This window comes from Halichondria panicea, chromosome 8, assembly GCF_963675165.1.
Source record: "Halichondria panicea chromosome 8, odHalPani1.1, whole genome shotgun sequence".
Taxonomy (NCBI): domain Eukaryota; kingdom Metazoa; phylum Porifera; class Demospongiae; order Suberitida; family Halichondriidae; genus Halichondria; species Halichondria panicea.
Window position 1 is genome coordinate 5,930,517 of NC_087384.1, and position 21,974 is coordinate 5,952,490.

General features: G+C 42.0%; 1 protein-coding gene and 1 long non-coding RNA gene across 2 annotated transcripts; both read left to right on the forward strand.

Moving 5' to 3' along the window:
• Window positions 1-29: 29 nt before the first annotated feature.
• On the forward strand, window positions 30-13,011 carry LOC135340372 (uncharacterized). Its single transcript, XM_064536703.1, has 13 exons — window positions 30-433; window positions 734-910; window positions 1,458-1,605; window positions 6,850-7,986; window positions 8,340-8,427; window positions 9,404-9,750; window positions 10,077-10,708; window positions 10,832-10,888; window positions 11,041-11,309; window positions 11,509-11,736; window positions 11,941-12,102; window positions 12,327-12,474; window positions 12,656-13,011. Exons 1-13 carry the CDS (start codon window positions 167-169, stop codon window positions 12,818-12,820), a joined length of 3,825 nt encoding a protein of 1,274 aa, XP_064392773.1. The 5' UTR covers window positions 30-166; the 3' UTR covers window positions 12,821-13,011.
• A 3,133-nt stretch (window positions 13,012-16,144) lies between these two features.
• LOC135340457 (uncharacterized) lies at window positions 16,145-20,058 on the forward strand. The gene is made up of 3 exons (XR_010396373.1): window positions 16,145-16,199; window positions 18,833-19,031; window positions 19,811-20,058. It is a non-coding gene; the product is annotated as an uncharacterized LOC135340457 (long non-coding RNA).
• The last annotated feature ends 1,916 nt before the right edge of the window (window positions 20,059-21,974 follow it).

Below are 21,974 nucleotides of genomic sequence, written 5' to 3' on the forward strand. Positions count from 1 at the left end.
TAATTTCTACTTCCGATACGATGACGACATGTAATAGCTAAAAGCTAAGTAGTTTTGTGGAAATAATTATATTGTAGCTAAAAGACCTTGCAAATGTGTACAGAGACTGAGTGCAGGTTTGTGAACCTTCCTAAACTCCTCAAGCTAAAGCTTTAATCTTCGAAGTATGGTAATAACAGTCATGTCGACGACAGATGGATCTGAGAATGGAGAGAGTCTACAAACCAATCAGCTAGCACGTATCAAGGAAAAGCTCAAAGTACAGAAACATTTGATTGATATATCACTAAGAAATCTGCAATCCACACGGCTCTCTAGCCGTAGCAACAATCACAGCCACAGCAGTAGCTCATTGCACAGTCCAACCAATGGCTATGCAAGTGGAGGAGAAGTGCAAATCTCTTTGCTAGAAGGCAACCTAAGAGAGAAGGAGGTACATCGTATGCACTCATGATTGTACGGGTCATAGCCCGCTCTAAGTATGCAAGAGCCTTAGCATCTGTGTTATTTTGTTATGGTTATCTTGTAAGTGTCCATAATTATTTGATTTGCCCGTTTAGTGCATGTTAGTGTTTGATGCACTCAACACCTGCTGCTTTGCAGGTAGCTGTTTTTCGCACCCAACTCAGCCTGTAAACTCCTGCTAATTTTACTTCCAATGACATGCACTGTATTAAACAGTTTGCAACCTCAACACCTGAAAATGAAATTTGTTGGTCATTTTGTCCCCCAGGCTAAACTAATGAGAGGGTTTTCCCGTCAGCTGCTATTGAAGCACCAGCACCTGAAGGCAATCGTTGAAGAAGGTGGTGACGAAACTTTACTGGAGGACGTTGCTAAGCAGCTCGACGAAATAATCAGCCTCGAGCAATTTCTGACTGTGACTGGAATGGAACCGAAATATATCAAGGTAATCTTTGATCTTATATTTAGGTTGCCTTGAATCTTCCTTGTTTCCATTATGCATTGATCTATCCCAGCTAATTTCTCCTTGATGTTGCGCTAAGTGCATTAAAGCTGGTACCATAATTGTCATTTTCTTGGCTATTGCAAGTCCCTTGAAGTATTCAGAACTACTGCTGTTTGAATGTATAAGGCAGCGTATTTCTAAGAGGGATAATCGAGTTACCTCTCTGGTAGCCTTATAGTGTATATGATTGTGATGTTGTGAGATATAATGACCGGTATTCACACACACATGTATGCACTTACATGTACGTCAGGGTGTGCCTTTACGGGGTTCTGTGCTGTGATCTCTCGCGTCTGTGGTGGTTGTGGGTTAAACCTCAAAACCACTAACGAAGTTTCTAAGGCACAGTAGAACTTTGTTTGGTCCGCAAAACTGACCAGTTTCTATTGTTCCTAGGAACAACTGATAAGTAGACTGGATTATAATACGTACAACACTCCTTAACCCACCACACACCCACACCACCCACACCACACCACACACACAGGCACTCCTCAGTGGGAACAACCTCACGCTTGATGCACTCCACTCCCTACCACAAACAGAACTGGAGCAATTCTTCACCAAAGAAGACGTCTCCATTCAAGACAGAAAACGACTAATCAAGTACTTGGAACAACTCCTACGCTGTTACGGTAAGTACCACAAGCTCAAGCACATGTATTGGTAGTTGTTAAGGAAGTACGTTGTAATGTTTGCTGATTCTGTGATGTACGTACATGCATCTTTCTTGGAAATAGTCACCTTTTCTCTGTTTCCTATCCTTCTGGGGCCAAACAAATCATTGTGTGCTGTTCTCTGGAATAGGGAACTGTTTACAAACTGTTCGGTGTATATTATATAGTCCATACCAACTGTATACTTATGGTTCAAAACTTTGCCGTGTTATCTTGGCCATTGATCTATAGATTATAAAAATCGGAACTGTAATTTTGTGCATCCTGAATATATGCTTCTTCGATCTACCCAGGAAACTTGATCATCTTTCCTTCCCTGTTGTTGCTTGCAAGTAGGCTTGTTTGTTTTGATGTCTAATAGATAGGCAATTATCTGCAATATGCCTTATAAACACTGTACGTGTATGTTATTGTGTGTTTGAGCCAAGCTAGATCTGGCTTTGTTAGCTATACAGCTGCAGACAATTAGATACTTGTTTGTTTAGCTAGCGTGTTTGGTTGTCATAGTAATGCTGTCGTCCATGCCCCCAAGAGTTTAAGCATCATTCGCTAGCTAGTCTAAATACACACACTGTATTCAGACAGTAATCAAGCACACAGACTCTTTCCTTATAGCCACTTGTCTCAATGGCAAGCACTTTAAACCTTCTCCTTTCTTATGAATAGCCGTGCTATTATATACCTTTGTGTCTGCACTCTGTGTCTGCCCATAGGCTATAATAGCACCTTCTCACTCAAACACTCCATTACTCTAATATAGCTTGACCTGCTCTAAATGGCCTGATAGAATTACCTTCCCCCAGGCCCTATCTCTGTACCTACCAGCTGTGAACCAACAACCTCACCATTAGCAACCAACAGTACATGTATTCCATGTATGAACACAGACTGTGTTTACTGATAAGATTTGCCCTATAATACAATGCCTAACAGCCAAGGTGCATATATGGCATAAAAAGTGCCAATTGCCAATCCCGACTACTTAGTCTATAGCTGCCAGCTGCTATGTTTACTGATTACTGATTGGACATTAGGCTATACTGCTTACTTGGGCCTCAGGCAAAGCAGTACTCATCATGTACACTGTTGTTGCTGTGTGTGACAAGACATGTCCTGCTAGCTAATAGAGACTCTTGTTCAAATAGTGTATGCACGATTGCTATGTTCTATACATTTGTTGTCCATATATAGGTAAGTTTCTTGGAAAATAGGAACAGAAGTTGGCAATTAATTTGTACATGAGCATTAAGAACAGAGTTTGAAATACTTATTTGATATTGATGCCCTTTACTGTGTGTGTGTGTGTGTGTGTGTGTGTGTGTGTGTGTGTGTGTGTGTGTGTTAGTTTCCTGGGAAATGCGTATTGGTAAACTGTGGAGCCTTAGGAACAAAGTTTAAAATGATTGCTATCTCTTGTTATTTTGTGCTAGAAATTAGAAATATGCCCCCTTTCAATTGGTATCTAAGGAAACAAGTGTCTGGTTGCCCACATCATAGACTGTCTCACGCTCCTATAGCCCTCTAGCTGAGATGTACATGCATGCACCAAACCTTGGCTTATAGCTACTTGCATGTGTTTGCCTGGGCCACCTGAACACACACATGCATGCAGTCGAAAAGCAGGTGTTATAATGAGATCTGTTAATTGCATGACCTAATTTTATAGTCGATTCCCTTAATTAATATCACCCATACAGCTGCTTTATGGCAAGGTCTTATTATAGTGTATAGTGTGTGAACAGCACGCCTCATGTGAAGCATTTGAACATGGCATTAAAATATATTATCAGTTAATTGTGCGCTAGAGGTGACAAGCACACAGCATATACTGTCTGTGTAACGCTGTTATCATTCTTGAGTCTTGTTCAATAGGTGGGATAATGGGGCACTCAACTTCAAAGTGATCACACCATTCAACTCTCCTGTGAGAGAGAGTTATATACCTGGGGGTGCATGTATGAAATTTCAGACTATGCAACTGATAAGGAAAAAAATGAGCTTCATGCATAGCTCAGGTCTTTGATTCAGGTTCTGGTAACCAGTCAAAGGTGTACATAAAGTGATTATGGATGGGGTGATCTTTTGATGGATTAGTGGCATCAAAGATTTCGGTCAGCCTGGTATGTTCATTTTTGAAACAACCCGATATAATTATTTGTGTGTGGTACATTACGTTATAATCATTTTAAGGTAAAGCCAGCTACGTACAGGCTTGCACTGAAAATGATTTAACATCCTATAGGAGCATTTCTTAGAGGCTAAGGTGTTTTTATATATATATTATACCTTTCCTGTGTCTGGAGTTGTGTTAGCCAGAGTTCAGCCAGGGTTCAGTTACATCCTGTGCTGTAAGGAAGTATGGAATATAGTTGCCACTGTGTCAGGTTAAATAATCAGTTTTAGCGCTTCCTGTCTCTGCCAGGTGCACTTGTATAGTCCATGGGAGTCTATGAATCTCTGCTACTTTGATGTTTGTGTGTGTGTCATTTAACTAAGTCTAGCTATACCTTGTACCCTAGCTGTGTGTGTGTGTGTGTGTGTGGGTGTGTGGGTGTGTGTGTGTGTGTGTGTGTGTGTGTGTGTGTGTGTGTGTGTGTGTGTGTGTGTGTGTGTGTGTATCATGCATGCCATGTGTATCTATCACCCCATGCAGTTTTTTGTGTGAGTTATGTAAGTTTGTTATAATTTTGAAAGCCGATTGATTACAATAACTATTGATGCTATTTCCAGCCGTGTTACTATAGTGATGTTCTAAATATAGTATCTAGCGATCTGTCCATGGCAACTCCAAACAGCTGATAATATTTGTAGCCACTTTTTGGCACTCAAGTATATCTGATAATTAGTAGCCCATTGAGTGTATGCCACTATCACACACATATCGACCATGCAGCGCTATGTGCTAGGGTCAGAGTGCATGTACATGTAACCATGTGCTAGGGTCAGAGTGCATGTACATGTAACCATGTGCTAGGGTCAGAGTGCATGTACATGTAACCATGTTCTAGGGTCAGAGTGCATATACATGTAACCATGTGCGACATGATATCATGCACACACACACATGATCCATGTGACCTGACTGCATGCCTAGTTACAGTGATTTAAAGTGAGACAAAACACAATAATTACTACGTGAACACCTGGTCAGCCACTTTACTCTACCCCACTATGACCTGGCACCCCATCAGCAGATATACTGTTTCATTCTCAGCACACAAATCATTGTTTGCTCATCTAGACTAGTAGGTTTTCACTTGAGCATGGACTTGTGGCTAGGTCCAGCCCTGGGTTGTTTTGCTAACTCCCTTAAATTTTGATGCCATTCCAATTATGCTCTATTAATGTGGTCTCTTGAATTTCAAACTGCTTTGTCTAGACCATCTTATTTGTCCCCTCCAAGTGTTATGGCCAACCACAAAGTGTTCGCACACTTGTAGCTGCGTAGACCACAAGAGGATGTATAGCCACCCACTTATTTGGCTTAACAACACACCGTAACAGTGTCTATGGGTGGGATGTGTGTTTTACGTGTTTGTTCACGAGTAGGGGTGTCTATGGTGGTCGCCTCTGTCACACACTCCCACCATCGGATGGATGCTTTAGTGTACCCACTCGATGAGTTGAGGTTAGGTTTGGCTAGGCAGGTGTGAGTGTGTGTGTGTGGAGGGAAGTGTTGATTACTCTCTGGTCCAATTTGTCCCGTTTGTTTCTCCCACTCATATAGACCTCAACATGTGTGTTCATGAGCTAGGGAGATCGACCAAGTGTTGACAGTTGGTCAGATCTGTTAACTGAGGGGGCTGTGCCTTTATAGTGGGAGATAGTACTTAATATGTACATGAGGGGTGTGTGGGGGGTGTGTGTACATGTATGTGTTGTGGCCGGGTGTGCTGGGATAGGTGTGTGTGTGTTGTGTGAGGGGTGTGTGGGTGGGATATGTGTGTGCTGTGATAGGTATGTGTGTGTTGTGTGTGTGTGTGTGTGTGTGTGTGTACGTGTCATAGAGCGGCTGACCTGGTAACTAGCAAACAAAACTGTGAATCACATTTTGTGGTGATCTGACCTTTTTGGGGGGTGTCGTGAATATCATTATAAACTCGTAAATCCACTTAAAATCCTTCCAGCTGATATCAGAGGGTCTGGTACAATGTGTGTGTCGACTACCTGCACGAAACTCCAAACCTGAATATTGCTAACCTCTTCTGTCAATAACAGTTTGAATTCTAAAGTCTGTGTTTGTTTTGAACTCAAACGAGATTGTATGATAATTTCAAATGCAAACAACACAAGTTGGGGTCACTGTTTACCTGTTCAGTGAGTAGTGTGTTGGAATGCATGGAATGTGTGTATTAGTGATAAGAGCTCTGAGAAGAGTGGTTGGTTAGCAACAGTGTTTGTCTATATAATTATAGTGCAGACTAACTGCTAATTTGAAGGATTGCAAATGTTTTTGACATGTGTAGTTGTTTTTGGGCCTTTTTTTCAGACAATGGGTTCACAATGATGATGTATGGCCATCACAGGGACTCAAGATTTCCCCTAAGCCTGCTAGAAACATCAGCTGCTAGTCTGTGCTTATAGACAGCTGTTATGTCCCTTCAAATGTACAATAGCAAAAGTATTGTCTATTCTTTGGTTTCTGTCACTGGGTTTCTGTGGCGTCTGTGGTGATTAGGACTGATGTCTTGTTTTGACACGTTTTTGTGTAGTAAGTACAGCTGCATTGTACATTGTTTGTGTATTGCTCTGCTTGTTATCTGTACACCATCTCAGTATATAAGCACTTCAAAGAGATGTTGCTTCTGTCCTTCAGAGCCTATTGTCTTTTGTTGTTAGCTTCACAAAGGCTTGTGTGGGCGACTAACTTCCCCAGATAAAGGTATTCAGTTGAATGACTACTTCCACCTTCCCAATTAGTGGACTCACTAGTGTGAGAGTGTTAGTGTGTTAGTGTGTGAAAGTCTGCTATTTTAATGGGCAATTTCCTTTATACATGCACTGCTTTGTGATAGTTCAACTCCATTCAATGATGTGTACAATATCACAATGGTTTGATAATCAATACATTGTAGCCTATACTACATATAGTAATACCCCCCTATCCTCTATACTATACCCCCTGTATACCCTACCCCCCTATCCACTATACCCCCCCTTTATACTACCCCCCTCTATACTGCACCCCCCTAACTCCTACAGAGACCTGGGAGAGCAAGGACACCTCGGCAGCTTCCTCTAGTGCCCCTATTGAGCGTTACAGCTCGACCACCTCAAGTCGTCTCGGTTCGTTGGGCTCGTTTGATCACGATGGAGTACGTACCGACTCTGTCTCCAGCTGTACCAGTGCCGGGAATTCCCCCAGGGCACTCCGAGCCTCTCACGCCTCCACACCCCTATCCGCCCACACACCTACACCGGTCACACCTCTGTCCGCCCACACACCCACACCGATCACACCTTCCTCGTCATACTCGCTCCTTTCGCCGTCAACGTTCACCTACTCCACACCAATCGGAGGAAGCTACGAGTTCGTCTCGACACCACAGACTCCGAACTCTGCATGCTCCACCCAGACGCACTACTCTAAGGGATTGAACAGAGTTCACGGCTCGAGCAGCAGTGTGTTACTAGAATCCCCTCCGCCGTACTCTCTCAGCCAAAACAACCAATTGGACCCACTTCAATTATCGCAGCCAGCGTCTCGAAGGAGATCATTGTTTTCTCATAAACGCTCCAAGTCCAACCCTCCGACAAACATTGTCAGCCAAGGGGAGGTAACAAAAGACGAGTCGTCGTACCAGGACCCAGCAAACGGGCAGTATATCAACCATTCGTGGAATCGATCGTCTAGCCCGCCTTCGAGAACCGGTAGCAATCCCTCTATGACATCACACTCTGTGTACGGGCCCGGAGGCTCTCCATCATCCATACCTCGAAACAAGCACCCTCAAATGAGGCGTATTTCAGCCATGGCTTCGTCTTTCTCGCAGACTATCTCCAACGATCTACTCGAACCAACTAAGAACTCGAGGTCGGGCCTGGTTACAAGCGGTTCGGAATCGGCACTGTGTCGACAAAACACCTGCCCGGAATCGGATCCAGACATGTACCCACGCTCGTACTCTCTCGCTGGAATGGGAACTGGCGGAAGATCAACATCCTCTCCCCTGTACAATAGTGATGTAACCTCAGCCTCAATGGTGGACCTCCCCGTGAGGATACTTGGGAGCAGCGAACATTTGGACCAGATTGAGGAATATGGACGTCCGGATTCCAACAAATCACGGTCTGTGCCCAAGCTGACCTTTATGACCATCTCTATGGAGAGTGACAGAAGTGAGTATTGGTGCAGGAAACACATGCATTACTAGAGCAATGGTCATTTGCAGTGATGCTTGATTTAGTTTTTAGTGTGTGCATGTACACTAGTTGTTTGGGTATAATGTATATTGTAAGTACAGTGTAGTTTGCATGTGGGGTAGCCTTTGTACAGCTGCATGGTAACAGCTAGTGAGGGTAGCTAGGTGCATGATCTAAAGTGTAGGTAACTTCCTGAGCTAATTGGATCAAAGGGAATTTTAAACACATCAAAGGTCTTTTCATGTTCACGTATTTGCTGTACATAATTGTGTATAATTATACACTGTTATATAAGTACTGTGTGACATTTTGCTTTGTCTCCCGTGTAGGTCTCCCGTCTACGAGTGCCCCCACTTCCCCTCGCACCCCCGGCACGTACACTCCCACCGGCCACATGGGTCATGCAATCAAGCATCGGTGAGTCACATGACTATACTATCACATGACCTACTTACATGATATAATTATGTACTTGCATGTTGTATATGTTTAAACCCAAAGTGCAAGATTTTTGCAAACATAATCTCACAAACACGTGGCCTTGTATTGACTGTCTAAGATATGCGCTAGTGTATGTGTACAATTATACAGGTCCAACATTCTTTGCCCATTAAAGACTTGTTTGTCGGTACTTGTCACTAATACAGCAGCTGTGGCTACTATATCGTAGCCCTAGTACATAATCAGCTGGCTAGTGTGGGGTGTGTGTGCATACTTCACATACCAGCCATGCATTTCTGAATGGCTATAAGCTTGGAGACAGTCTAATGGAGTAGCTATTATCAGTTAATTAGTCAAATTGCATGTTTTTATTATAATTATAGTATGAGAACTGACTTGCTTAATAGCATTGTTGTGTGGGATGGTGACAGCTGTGTAAAGCATGAGGACAAGACTGCCTGAGGGCGGGTGCACCTACATGCACCATGTGTTAGTGGTGTGGTGCGTGAACTCAAAGTGTCCATTAGGTTGCTGTTTCTGTGTGTTGTCTAATTGTGTTAACATGGAAAGACAGAGGAGTCCATTTGTGTCTTCACTCTGATCAGGCTGAGCCATGCATGCCGATCTAGAGCAAATAGTTTAAACGTTACCATGCATGCAGCTGGTGAGGTTTTGCTAATAGAGGTGTGCTATAGGGGAAACTAGTGCTCGATCTTGATGTGCTGATAATTATTGCTGCCATTATAATTTGTACGTAATTATTTGTTACCGATATTGAGTGATACGCTTACATTCCTGAACTGTTTTTATAGAGTAGAGAGTTATGATGTACGTATACTGTCTAAATATCTTCAAGTATCATACACATACACACACACACACACACACACACACACACACACACACACACACACACACACACACACACACACACACACACACACACACACAGCTTCACCGCCCGCTCATTCATCAGCCCCCAATCATGTGACTTCTGCAAAAAGATGGTCATGATCGGTGTACGTTGCAAACACTGCAAGTACAAGTGTCACAAAAACTGCTCCAAGAAAGCCCCCCAATCCTGCGGCCTTCCCGACGGGCTCATGGACTTTTTCCGTAAGCAAGTCATGCTCACTCAATCTCCTTCCCCCTCCCCTTCTGCTGATAACTTCATGAGCCCTACGGAGACCCAACCCTCCTGTAGACCGTTCCTATCTCACGCCAGTCTAGACATGGTGGACATGCCTGACTCCCCTAGCTTTGTCATCCAAGAACTGTCAAAAGAACCATCCTCCACAAGTGAGTTACGAGTTAATTCTGCTCTTAATGTTCTCTTAAAGTTATTAACCTCTAGAGCATGCATGCTGTAACCTAGGTTATATATATGCATGCAGTGTACACATCAGCACCACTAATACATGTATCTAGACAGGTTCTTAATCTCCTTTCCAAGCGCGTTTAATCTTCTGTTTTGGTCGGACTACCACAGCATAATTATATACTTAATGTCCCTTGTTGATATGGATACGTTTTTTGTTAATGCCATTGTCAGCTATTGGAACTAGTCATGCAGTTTATAGTTCTCTCTAGTTTACAAGATGTTACATTTATTTTCTCCCATACAGCCCACTTCAGTCCTGTGATGGGCTGTAAGAAACATCATACGGAAAATGGTCTCCATAGAAACGAGCTCCTCCTCTCTCAGACGTCCACATCCAGTCTCCTAGAAGTGCCGAATCCGCGAAATCCCAGAACCTTTCACAGCACGAGTTCAAGTCCATCTATAAGTCCGCCCACTTCCCCCTCCCTCACACCGTCCTCTCCTCGTTCCCCCATGGATAGCGGAGTTCCCATTGGGTTCCCGTCACCCCCACCCTCACAGTATATCCGTGTTGTCTTTACAGATGAGTCAGGTGACGAGTCATATGAAGATCACCTGACCAGCGGAGATAGTAGCCCGTTTTCATCTCGTGGTGGAAGTACTCACGATATTTCAGACGTTTCTCGAATGGAGAGCCCTCAGGGTCTTAGACCAGCCCCTCAGGTTGTACTAGCCCAATCATTGCCCGATCTACTCAATATCGGAACGAATGATGGTAAACTGGTTGATAGTAGGGACAGCACTGATGAAAGTAACGGATATTTCTCAGACGATATTCTCGGAGGGGGTGGGCGAAGTGGCAAGAGGAAGGAGTCGCTGGCGGGTACCATGTCAACCGGAGACTCCAAGACAAGCACACTTGTCAATAGCAACTTGGTGAGTTAAATGTGTTACAACAGCTTCATGGTGCGCATAGTGTTTATACATATACATGTATTTGCCATGTGTGTGTACCTGCCTCTGTGCATGTGGATGATTGTGGGGCTGTTTTCACTACAGACTGAGGATGAAACGGATAGTGAGGACGATGAAGAGCATGAATATCGACACAGATATGTAAGCCCCCCCCCCCACACACACACACACACACACACATTGCCTATTCTATCACAACATGTATATGCATGGTTTACAGCACACAAATTATAGCATGCCTGCACCTACACCCCCTCACCACCCCCTCACCACCCACACACACATACACACAGCATCGACCCAGTGTGATTGACGAATGGAACATTCCATATGACGACATTCGCATCATGGACCTCCTGAGCAAAGGCCCGGTGGTAGAGGTCTACAAAGGTTATTGGCATGGAGAAGTGGCTATTAAGAAGTTCATACTACCAGACGCCACCCCGGATCAGATAGCAAAGTTCAAAGAAGAAGTATCCATTTTGAAGAAGACTCGACATGAGAACCTGGCTCTCTTCATGGGAGCAAGCCTGACCCCGCCCAACCTGGCCATAGTCACAAGGTACGTATGCATGTGATTATGCCTATTTAACTGTACCATTACGCTCTTGCTGTGCACTTGATCCTTATTTAATAATAATTATGACAGTGCTTGGGAAAAGTAGTAAGGCCCTCTGTGGGCAAATGCTAGACTTTGTGCACAGTTTTGTATCTGTATTTGTACCATATGCAACCTTTACCATTAATCTTTCTGTCAACAGTTTCTGTAGAGGAGAGACACTGTACAAGAAGATTCACGTGTGGTGCGAGCCACCCTCCATAGATCGTAACCTGAATCTGGCCAACCAGGTTGCCCAAGCCATGGGCTACCTCCATGCCAGGGGGATAGTGGCCAAGGACCTCACTACCAAGAACATATTTGTGGACAAGGGGAAGGTGGTCATCACTGACACAGGACTCTCCAACGTCACAGATAACTACTGGCTACAGTGAGTTCAGAGTAACAGATATATATATACATGTACTTTAGTCCACACACGTTACGTCCATCACAACATACATGATTCCTATGTTGAAGTGGTACAGTATTAGAAGCAGTATAGTATTTAGAATGTGTATGGCAACACATGTATTTTGTAGTTATATATATATTGCTGTCTTCACTTGTCGACTCAACTCACCCCCCCTTCCAGACAACCCGAGGCCCAGTGCAAGCTCCACTATGTGGTGATCCCTCGCACCAAACTCTACTACCTGGCCCCTGAGCTGATACGAGTGCTCTCCCCCTGTCCAGAGCCACTCAACAGTGGAGACTTCTATCCCTACAGTGAGAAGACCGACGTGTACGCTTTCGGGTGAGTGCAACAATAAAAATTGATTACATTGTTGTTGCCTATGGCGTTTTTGAAGCAATACTGACGAGTAATGCCCTCAGGCCTGCATGTACGTAGATCGATTGCATGGTCTACATAATTATTCTGTGGTGCACTAGCTTGGCTTGTACAGTACAAGTGCACAATTTGTTCTAAGTTTACAAAACTGATACCATCAAAAATTATTTTCTTTTCTATTATTATAGGACGGTGTTGTACGAACTGCTCGTTCGAAGGTTTCCATTCTCCACTGATATCTATGGCTTTTCACTGGATCCCACGTCAGTAGTGTTCCAAGTGGGCAGTGGGAACAGACCCGACATCCAGGCCAGGGACATTCCTAGGAGAATCAAGGTGTGTGTGAGAGTAGCATAATGTATCAGTAAAAGCGTTGATCTTTACCTAACACAAATGTGTGTTAGGTAAAGATCGACGCTTTCACTGATATGAATTGTGGTTAGTGAGTTAATGATCTTTACCAATCAATGTTGTGCAGTACTCATAGTTGACACTCTGTTTTTTTTTATTGTTACAGGATCTGCTGCTGGATTGCATGCATCCTGATCCGAAGATGAGGTTCCCATTCACGACCATCAGTGATGCATTGATCAAGCTCTCTCGCAGGAAGACACCCATCTCCCGGAGCCCCTCTTTTCCTACTAATCTCTCACGTTCTTCAGAAACTGTCAATTTTTTGTAAGAATTTAAAGGACCATGCATTTTTTTCATCACTCAAACCACTGCATTACTTTTGTCACATCATGCATGCAGAAAATTATTTTTCTCAGAGAGTGTCTAGATGTTTTAAAATGCACTATTTTGTTTACAAGTTGATGTCTGTTTTGTTTTTGTTACGTGTGGTGTTCTGAAAAAATAAGTTTTTTTAACAAGTCTGAAAATGCAACACAGCTACACGTACACATGATGGTGTTTACTTTAGTTGCTGCATGAGTGTAGACTAATTCCATGGACACATGCATGGGGAGCTCTGCTGATGGCAGCCAGACTGGAACTTTTGGCATCGATCTTTTTTAACAACAATATGGTCGATCATTGCCAAAAAATGTTGATCATGCATTACATGACTTTTTTTTTTTTCTTTTAAAATTTGTTATGCAAAAAGCATACAGGGTTTACAACAAATATTAAATAGCGCTAGGCTAATAATAAAACGTTGTCTACCTGGGAACGAACAGACGAACAAGGCAGTAAAAAAACAAAACAAAACGTTATAGGTTTGTTCAGAGCATGCAAGCAGTACAACCTTTTTCACCTCACTTGAAATATACATTTTAAAAACAAAAAAAGAAATGTACCACTAATTGACCTCACAGATCAGAGCTGGGCATGTTCACAGTTTCATGAATGATTGATTGTGCAAGACCAAGTAATAATGGGGGAACCTGGCCGTACAAAATCCTATCATGAGGATCTGAGGTGGAGAATGGTATATGGCAAAGGCTTGTCAATTGCTGTACCATTAAGGAAGCAGTAGATAGATTGTTTGTTGCTGAAGCTACTGTTTGGAGGGTTGTTGATAGATTTCAACACACTGGAGATGTGTCTGCCAATAAAGCCAGCCCAAGGGAGTACTGTCTAGATGATCTCACGATAAACTAATCGTCATTGAGATGATTTGAAAAGCCGACTACCTGAAATTCAGATTACTGGTAGATCTACAAGTGCTGCCACATTATACCGTACACTTAAACGTCTATAGGATTCACTCTAAAGAAGGCTTAGATCTAGGTCTTGCACATCACTCTAAAGAAAGCTTAGATCTAGGTCTTGCACATCACTCTAAAGAAGGCTTAGATCTAGGTCTTGCACAATCTATCATTCATTAACAATTTGAAACTGTGAACATGCCCAGCTCTGACTATTACTATATGTACATACCTGAGGTCAATTAGTGGTACATTTCTTTTTTTGTTTTTAAAATGTGTATTTCAAGTGAGGTGAAAAAGGTTGTTACTACGGAGTGCAGGTATACAGACGGTGCAGGTGGTTTTTAAAAATGAGCGGGGTCTGTGCCGAGACAATTTCATCAGGCAAGGCATTCCAATGTTTGATGACATCTATGAAATATGAAAATTTGTGTGCATCTGTTGGTACAAACGGGGTGAAGAGTTGGACTGAGTTTGAACTTCTTGGAGATGGTTGTGGGTGGGGAGTGAAGGCTGTTGGAGGGATGCATGAGTCTTTTCTCAGGATTTTAAAGCAAAGCTTCAACTTTTGCATGCGTCTTCGGATAGACAGTGGCTTTAGGTCCAGGGAGGAGCACAGAAATGGGTAGCTTGATGACCAGTCTTGAGTTATAACTCTTCCCGCAAATTTCTGAACGTTTTCCAGTAATTTTGTGGATTTGAGTTGGTGGGGGTCCCAAACTGCCCCGCAGTAGTCTAGCTTCGGGAGTACAGTGGTTTGATATATCTTCTTGCGAAGGTGTTTTGGGGCGTCACGAAAGTTCCTATGTATTCTACCTAGCAGTTGTTTGGAAGACTTGGAGATGTTCTCAATGTGGGTAGATCAAGATAAATTTGGTGTTAAGGTGACTCCAAGGTATTTAACTTCACTTGATGGGTTGATAGTCTGACCATTTAAGGAGATGGTGAGCCTTGGGCCGTTTTTGGATCGAGAAATTGGGAGGTACTGAGTTTTCTGATGGTTAGGGGTGAGACCGTGTCTTAGTATCCAGTTTGTAACTTGGTGAAGGTCTCCCTGAAAATCCTCCAGCTCGGCGTTTGTGTTGATCGGTTTAAAGAGTAAGATGTCGTCGGCATAAAGCATGAGGTGGCAGTCTCTCGAAAGTGAGAGTTTTGAAATGGAGTTCATGGAGATGTTGAACATGAGGGGTCCAGAATGGACCCTTGAGGGACGCCTGAGGTCACAGGCATAGTGGATGATGATTTACCGTCAAGGACTACTTGTTGGGATCTCAAGGTGAGATAGTCCCTGAACCAATTCAGTAGTGGTCCCTGGATTCCAAACGAGTGGAGTGCTTTGATGAGTTGGTTGTGCGGTACCGAGTCGAAAGCTTTCCTGACATCAAGAAATACCGCAGCAATTTGAGAGTGTTTTGCAAGCATGGAGTGCCAGGTGTTAGTGACTTTTAGGAGAGCTTCTTGAGTGGATGACCTGGGACGGAATCCAAACTGGATGTTTGAGAGCAAGCTGTGCTTGGTTATGAACTTGGAGACATGGACATGAATTAGTCTTTCTAAGATTTTCGAGGGAAGGGACAGGAGAGATATAGGTCTGTAGTACATGTACATGTATAAAAGCAAGAGTTCACTAGGAACTATTAATAGCTTATGTTATGTATAGCTTTGGCATCTCCACCGAGGCATCAGCATCTGTGATGCTGTCATATAATTGATGTATAATTGCATAACATGCCTGCATTATACTATACATTTAACATAATATAGAACAATGTATAATGTGCATAATGTCACATTTTATAAGGGATTAGTAATTGTCACTGTGTATAATAATTATGCGTAATGTCAAATGTTGTGAGGTAGTTGGTGTTAGAGTTATAGGGTTTGGCTTACAGGTCAGTCTAGAGAGTAAAATACCACAATAGATGAGTTGTTGTATATCAACATTGTAAGAAATCATGATGATATACCATTGTATATATAGGTGAATCTACAAGGCCGATTAAAATAATCGGCCTGGAATCGAGGCTAAGGTAAATCGGAATAAGCTACAAACATTATTCAAAAATATTTCCCCAAAAGTTGTTGTTGCAAGCAAGAAAGAAAAGTATAGTGTTATATAATTATAGATTTATACACGTACATGTACGTACACATAAACTTCAGCTGTAGATTCTTAGTGGGAAATCATTTTAGGTGAAAATGGGGGTGATCGAAGCATTATTTTGCAAATCCACGAATTAAAATCCAAGAAAACATGACTAGAAGCCGTTTACATTGATTCTTGAGCAGTTGCAGTGTGTACACACTTACAAACACAAACACAAACGCAATTATAATTATATGCGCATGCGCGTGCACACCAAGGCATTGCTGCTATATACAATAACCAGAGACACAGAAACAAAGAATGGGGTAAGTGTAACTCCATACATACATCTTCCTGAAATTTATAGCTATATATATCCACATGCATTTTATTTAGTCGTAGTAGTAATTAAACAGGGAAGTCTATCAGCAATATTGCTGGTCTTCCTTCATAAGTGTAACAAGTGTTATATTGAACTATATATAGCTGAGTCTTTGGCCCTTTTTGAGTTCCAGTATATTTCCCCCCACAAATGTGGAGAGCAGTGCAAGATTGGCTATTATTTAGCAGTTATACATGTGCACACTGGTATTTGGAGTTCAGACAGTGGTTGCATGTAAGTAAGTATGACCGCATTACATGCAGTTAATGTATTTAACATGCATGTGTACAAACAATACATAAAATGTGACATTATAATTATATATTAGATATTGCCCAGTACATGCAATAACTATATAATTAATTAATTTTGTTGCCCAATGACGTCAAACTCTTCTGATTGGTCAAGTTATTCCCTAATAATAGACATGTGTTTGACCATAGTAAATTATTAGTTTTGCGGCTTCCCACAACTAGTGCAAAAGAAAAATGGACCAATTAAGTTATTGGGTGGTATAATTATAGATAAGTCAAAAGCAGATTTCATCCACTGCATTTTCACACCAAGTGCAAAATGCCATATATTGCAGTTCAGTATATGGTTGCTAGTGATGCAACATGCCATACACAGAGCACTATAGATTGCTTTGATCTGCCCATTCACTGGGTAACAAGCACATGAAGTGTATGCAAGAATATAGGATTGAGTATATCATCTCTCATTTATACTAGCTATAGCTATAGCTCGATCCACAGCAAAAACACATATGTTATATGAGATGCACATTTATGTTACTGTATAACAGAATGTGTTTTTACTGTAAGATTAAAAGTGTTGTCACATAATTATAGAAAGCACCTTTATCTCTTTGCATATATATAAACACTACCACCATTTATATCCCGTTGCTACGTTGTTGCCAAGTGCAATATGCAGCATAATGCACTGCTGAAAGTCATAATGCACTGACCGCAAAGTGCATGCATATTAATTTAATTTTAATTTAATTGTCTGTTTAATTGCCAGAGGGGCGTTGTTATTTCTCATGCGTATTAATTTAATTTTAATTTAATTGTCTGTCTAATTGCCAAAGTATGTCCAGCCATGCAGGAATGAATGTTCAGCACTGCTGGAGTTTCTTCTTGCAACCATGCAGGTTTAAAATTGTCCAAGATTCATTTTATTTGTGGAAGATTCTGTGTTCCTAGACCTAGTCCTCGACCTCGTGATGCATGTCAATATTCTGCTTCACCGTAGCACTAGAAGTGGCTCTTTTTGCTGGGGACATGAGCTGTTTTGCAGCAGTGTAGAAGCGAGCTTTCTTGGCTTGGTTATGAGGCCGAGCGTAGACCAGCAGCTAATACATGTATTCACTGAGTAGTGGGGTGGGGCTGTTTCTTTGCAGCAGTAAGTGGGGCGGGGCTATTTTGCATCACCAGAAGTGGGGTGGGGCTGTTTTGCAGATTTCAGTTGAAACTCCAACAATTTTGTGTCAAGCCATTCGTCGGTCATGCCAATCTTATACGCTGCAGATACTGGCGTCTAGAAGAGAGAAGAGATGGAGCTGTGTCTAGAGTTGTCTCTGTCTTTTTTTGTGCTGTTTATAAGGACAGTGTTATGTTGCTATGCCCTCGGGATATAAACTAGTTATAACACATGCACTCGGGCTGCATGGCATATATTACACTCAGCTGGCGCCCTCGTGCTTCAGTGCAATATATTCCATACGTGTTATAACTATAACATACAACCTAACAATAACTGGTACGTTCTTTTGTATGAACTATACAGTATACCCATTTTAATATTTACGGCTCAGGATAGTGATAGTGATAGTGATGTTGAATGTATTGCGGTAGAATCATCAAAATATATATACCACCATACAAAATAACCCGCTATAATTGTACAGTATAATAATAATTATAGTCAGGCCCTCCATTATTCAAAACCTCGATGATCCAGCTTGATCATTTTCTTTGTAATTCAGAAAATGGGCGCGTCCCTTAAATGAGCATGCACATTGCAGCCATTACCATGGAGACAGACCTGCTTATCTTCTGCGCCTGATGCACAGACAACCATCAGAGGAGGTATACGACATGCAGGAGCAATTATATATAGGCTTGATTGATTACACTCTGTTCACATGTATAGGCATATAGGTTTATTAATGTGCTGAGTCAGCTAATCAAGTCGAAAATTGATCGTACATCTTCTGGACAACCATGCATGCATGCAGTACTACATGCATGCTGCTTTATCAATTAAATGGGTGGAGATCAATTAAGGCGTGATTTATGGACACAATAAGTTTCCTGGGGTTTTGGGAATTATGAAGAGATACAAGGATGGTCCCAGGCCACTATGTATATAGACTTCATTGTAAAACATCACGTGAATCATTTCCATTTCCAATCCCTCTTTTACTCTATCTATGCTGGAAGGGTGGTTTGTACAAATCCAACGAACTGACCTGGATCCATCCCTGCTAGATCTAGCTTGTTTCACTTTGCATATTGTTTTCTGCAATGAAGGAAAGATTATTATTTCCTCAACCTCCTCACCCCCATGCAGAAATGCACCATGGAAAGTCGAGATTATTCAGATAAAGGAGATGGGGCAATATCACAAGGAGGGCCTTCAGGCGGTAGAGGTCGGCCTACAATATGTGGGTTACGGACTGTTGATTGTTGGAATCGGCGTTGGCTTCGGCCTCGTCAGTGTGGCGTTAGGTCTTACTTTGGGTTTAAGATCCAAAAATAGCAATACAAAGGTAAATGTATATAATTATATGTGTTCGTCAAGACTGCGATAGGAATGTGTACCCCCTCCGCAGTGTCAATGTGTATACTAAAAACAAACATTCGGCTTTACCTCGTGCATGCAATTATAGAGGCCTTACTATTGCTTGTCAGACATTTGCACGAATCCGCACTATGAGTTCAGTGTACTGGGCCTGCATGTTTTACCACAATGCATTGCACTTGTAGCATGCTCATGTTAGACCTCCTCTGATTGCTTGTTGCTCATGCTATTTATCCCATACCGTAGAAACTGGATTATTAGCGCTTACTCGATTATATATATAAGGCCATGCAAAGTCAATTTGTAGTTTCTCAGGCTATTATATTCCTAAAATAGCAAGCGGATTGAGGCAAATAATAAAATTTATGATATTCATAGTTGAAAACACAATAAGCAGAAGTGCATAATTTTATACTACAAAAAACCATTTTATTGTTATAATAACTAGCTTGCATTGTCTATAGCTGCCAGGAATCTAGTAGGCAGTTTTTGCCCTGCAGAATAGAGGAGATCGCTGGCGTGCTAGCATCATATTCAAAGTATTGTGAGAGAAAGTTTCTACTATAGCTCTGATGCCAGAGAATGATGCTGCAAGCAAAGGTCAAGTGTCATTCCAGTATTCCAGTAGTCCATTCCACTGATTCAAGACACCCTATGCAAAAAATAAAACATGAATATTGATCATCATAATAATTATATATACATGTATAAAGATTTTGTTGATTTTGCACACATTACTGTACACAGACTTGAGCGTTGACGAAGAAGATCTTAACGAGTCAGTGTACATTTTAGCCAAACATTTTTCGTATATTAGTAACCCAGCAATTGTTGTTGGGGTGAGCGAAGCGAGTTCCTATACCTAGTCATCAATGTTGAAATTTTGTCTGTCTGTCTGGCCTTGACCTTATTTTTTACTCAAACTTTTTACCCATGTTACTATTTTATCCATAATTTTGCTTTTTATCACACTGCTTCTCAGTTATGAAGAGCCATGCAGCGTTACTCATGACAGAAAGTGTGTAAACAGCCTCATTCCTAGACCGATTTTTATTCAACTTCGGAAACTGGGAATTGAGGCTAGTTTAGAGGAGGTATAGGACAGGTCTATTTAGGTTGCTAATGAGGGTATATATTTATCGTACAAGGGTCTTAATTGCACATGATATCAGTGTTTACTCACGTGGCAGTGCGACAAGCGATTATACAAGCACGTTAGAAGTGAACAGTCTCCAACAGAGCTAGCTAGAGATTGGCTTTGATTGAGTCTACAATATGTCTCAGAAGAGAGATTATGGGTCTCCAACGGGCCAAACACAACAGCAGCCTCGGAAGAAACCGTCTAGTCACACTTGTACCCCTCTAAACAGACTTTGAGCAAACGACTATAGTGTTTGACCCCACCGCATGTTTAGTGCTGACTCTAGCTAGCTGTTAGAGACTGACTTGCTTGTAATCACTATAGCTAATAGCATAGATATTCGAGAAGAGGGATGGGAACCGCAATCAGATGTGCCCATGTATATACCAGGAAAATATCAATCCATATTACGCCTCAGCAAAGCCCAGGAAATCCGTGGGAAGTCCTTACTAAACCCTCTATACACCGCTGATTCTAGTGCATATATTTGTATTCTAACTGGATCACTTGTGTGATGAATGTTACAAGAATATAACGGGACATGTATCTATACCTGTGAAAATATATAATCTTAAGGTAATTGGCCTGGAATTGTGGCTACTGTAAGAATAGAATATACAGTAACCACATCTCAGAGAAGTGGAGGCATACAACGGCCGACTTTATATGCACCAGCGGGGTCACAAGCCACTATTAAGAGCTTACAGCGCCACATTGAAGAGACTGAAACACGTGAAGTTGAACACAAACGATTGAAGCAAAATTTTAAATAGTTAGAGAAAGCATGGATTGAGCACTTCCTCTCTCTGCTGCGTAGCCTATTGAAAAAGTGCAGTATATCATTTACCCAGTATCCATTTTGAAGAAGACTTGAGATAAGAACCTGGCTCTCTTCATGGGAGCTAGCCTGACCCCTCCCAACCTGGCCATATAGTAGTCACAAGGTATACGTACTCTCTGCTGTGCACCTTATAATATTCCTTTTTTATTATAGCAACACATTTTTGCAATGCAAAAAATTAGCGGTATGCTAATCTGCAACCCGAGAACCAGAAAAATACACGAACATGAACAGTAACACTACATGGTTCTTAAACTCTGGTTCGGCTTAAATTTTGAGATGGAGGATATATCAAAACAGAGAATTCCATTCAGATATTGTTCTTGGTAGAAAAGTTTTTTCGTGCGAAGGGGAATGATAGCTGGACACTAGCTGTTAGGGTGCCGGTGTTCCTTCTTCATTTCTTCTCAGCTCAAGTGCTGCTGCATGGGTACTCACTAGCCTCGATCCCAGGCCGAGTTTTCGCTTTTATAACGGATAGTTGTTCGCCTAACCGTTATAAAAGCGAAAACTCGGCCTGGGATCGAGGCTAGGGTACTCACCTGTTTTCATGACAATGTTACACAACAAAGTTAGACAAATCAGCCGTCTTCTACTCATTATTATGACATGCAGTGCTTCGAAAAAGTAAGGCTCATGCACTGTGGGCAAGTGCAATATTTTCTAGACTTTGTGCATGGCACAGTCCATATGCACCCCACCTTTACCACTAATCACTATGCATCCACGGTTTCTGTAAAATGGAATCGCTGTATAAGAAGACTCATGTGTGGTGCGAGCCAACCTTCCATAGATCGTAACCTGAATCTGGCCAACCAGATTACCCAAGCCATGGGCTACCTCCATGCCAGGGGGATAGTGGCCAAGGACCTCACTATATATACCAAGAACATATTTGTACAAGGGAAAGGTGGTCATCACTGACACAG

Bases quoted from the DNA above. Each gene is read 5' to 3' on its own strand.
- LOC135340372 (XM_064536703.1), top strand. From the start codon at position 167: ATGGTAATAACAGTCATGTCGACGACAGATGGATCTGAGAATGGAGAG. The intron at 8,428-9,403 runs GTGAGTCACATG...ACACACACACAG, and splicing joins GGTCATGCAATCAAGCATCG to CTTCACCGCCCGCTCATTCA. The intron at 12,475-12,655 runs GTGTGTGTGAGA...TTATTGTTACAG, and splicing joins ACATTCCTAGGAGAATCAAG to GATCTGCTGCTGGATTGCAT.